Source organism: Octopus bimaculoides, chromosome 1 (assembly GCF_001194135.2).
Source record: "Octopus bimaculoides isolate UCB-OBI-ISO-001 chromosome 1, ASM119413v2, whole genome shotgun sequence".
Classification (NCBI taxonomy): Eukaryota; Metazoa; Mollusca; class Cephalopoda; order Octopoda; family Octopodidae; genus Octopus; species Octopus bimaculoides.
In genome coordinates, this window is record NC_068981.1 from 60,365,402 (window position 1) to 60,367,845 (window position 2,444).

Genomic DNA, 2,444 nt, shown 5'->3' on the forward strand with positions numbered 1-2,444 from the left:
AATGAGACTTTAGTAGAAAGTGGGTTATACATCTTTAGATTGTATACCTGACTTTCTACTATAAAATTAAAGAAATTGACGGTACGCTGAACTCCAGACTAAACAACTCAAACAACATTTATTTACTTGGTAAAACATACAAATCTTTTAGTTATACATCTTTAGAGGTGAGAATAACGAGCTGTCTAGTATAAGACTGAAAGATGTAGGGACAGCTTTTAAACACACGTCCATGCTCAATCGCTGGCCAGCGAGAAAGAGAATGAATTGAGCGGGAAACGCTTGCTTGTTTTATTCTATGCATGCGTAAGACTACGCATGCGCAGGCGTTACTACAAGACCGAAACAATTTCAGACGATGTAATTAAAACGCACTCAAGGATATAATTAAAATTTTAGCAATGCCTAAAATTTTAGGTATTGCTAAAATATTTTAGCAATGCCTAAAATATTAGGCATTACTTCTTGTATTTATTTCTCAGAGCATATTAATTTATAGCTTCCGATTTGATACTCAATAAATTCAAATAAGTTAAAACTAACTTTACTAACTTACAACAATTAATTTTATCAAGCAGAAGTTGATAAAGGTACAGAGTAAGACTCTGTTCCTTTATCAAACTGTTCCTGTTCTGATATGAATTCTGAAACTAACCGGAAGAAACTAGAGTATTAAATTTAGTCCAACGCTTCATATCATTCAGTATGGCATTTCTATAATCAGAATCTACTCTTGGGACGCATTATTTCAACTGTAATGTTATCATCAGCTCGAATATGTTTGAGGCACGCTTGAAATGGTGAACAAGCTAATCACTGCGCATTGTTACGGAAAATATATCCAGTTTGTTAACAAATGGTGTGTATACACCTATTTCAGTGATAACTACTCCGAAATGCTTGCATCGCACGGTCTGGGTAGGTGGCGCTGTGAGCTGATGTAGGTGTATATATACCATCTAGCAACAAACGGGATATATTTTCCGTGACAAAACGCAATGAGTAGCTTGTTCACCGGTTGGAACGTGCCTCAAGCATATTCAGATGAAAATAATATTGCAACCTTATTTAACACGGCTTAGCGCTCCTCCTCCATTATTTCAAATGGTTAAAAATAAATTTCCAATAGTTAGTCATATTTCAACTACATCTGAAAAAACAAGTTGAAATGCGATTTTCATCTGAACGAGCTTCAACGTGATTGTTATTCCGAAATATATGCAAAATCACACCCAAATAACATTAAGAAAGAAACATTAGATAGCGTAATCTATTCAGAAACGATGTGAGGATGGCCATAGACTGACCGCATTTGACAATAGGACTGCTCGGTCGAGCCGACTAGGGGCTCGAAACTCTGCCACGTCCAAAACAACTAAAACTAAAAGTTACTCACCAGAATTATATCTTTAGGGCATTGGTCTTTCACCTTGAAATTTATGTGCATAGCATCATTACAATTTAGCATGACTACAGCATAACTGCCAAGAAAGAAAAACTGGAATATTAATCAATCTACTCTTCAACGCATGCGTGATTTTAGTAATGCATAAACACATAAGACATAGTTGAGTGGTTAATACTTTTAATGTGTAAATTTCGAAGCATCGTGTTAAATTCTAGTCTAGTACTTTTGCATACAAACACATATACATATACATAAATACATACATACTACTTGCATACAAACAAGTATACACACATGCGTACATAATTCATAACACGCATACGTAAAAAAGCACATTCATACTTCTGTTCTAAAGCATCAATTTATAATCGGGAGAGTTAAGTCATGCAATGTTTTGTTTTTGATATGTGATGCCTACATGCTAATATGAAAGTTTAGTCAACATACTTCTTTAGGTGAAACATTTCAAGAGCAAAATACACAAATTTTACTATCTAAAAGTTATCCGTAACTATTTTCTATATACGAAAGTCTGTGTCCTATATAGTTGAGATCTAATAGATAGGAACATGTCCACAATTGTTTTTCGTCTGTTAACAAAAGCCAGTTTTCCCTACTTTAATCTCCTAAAGATAAAAATTAAGTTTGAGTGATCAATTTCTAATTTCTTAAAATCCCTCTTTCCTTTGAGTCTGCTAACTGCCACTAGATATTTATTTTCTTTCACTTAGAGGGAAAATACAATTAAACATTTTCTTGCATATAGCATTTAGTATACCATCTATCGATATTCATTCTACTGGCACATATATCTACCTTAATCTTATTTCGAGTTATAAACAAATCTCGTTTAATGATCCCATTAGTTATAAACAAAAATCCTCTGTATAGTCACATGAGCTGTCAGAAAAGGCTGACAAATTTTACTTAAATCAATCATCTTATAATATTAGGAAATAGCACATTGAATAATGTAGTCTTACAGACCATTTGATAAACGTTTTGAAGGTTATGGTTAGGATGCACTTCATCATAG

At 33.6% G+C, this 2,444-nt stretch overlaps 1 protein-coding gene across 1 annotated transcript in view; it reads right to left on the reverse strand.

Moving 5' to 3' along the window:
- The window catches only part of LOC106871359 (cln5-like protein 1), a 10,901-nt gene extending 9,387 nt beyond the window's left edge, over positions 1 to 1,514 (reverse strand). The window contains exon 1 of the mRNA XM_014917767.2: positions 1,397 to 1,514. Coding sequence (XP_014773253.1) covers positions 1,397 to 1,468 — 72 coding nt within the window. The 5' untranslated portion in view covers positions 1,469 to 1,514. The remainder of the gene's footprint in view (positions 1 to 1,396) is intronic.
- Between the last annotated feature and the right edge of the window lie 930 nt (positions 1,515 to 2,444).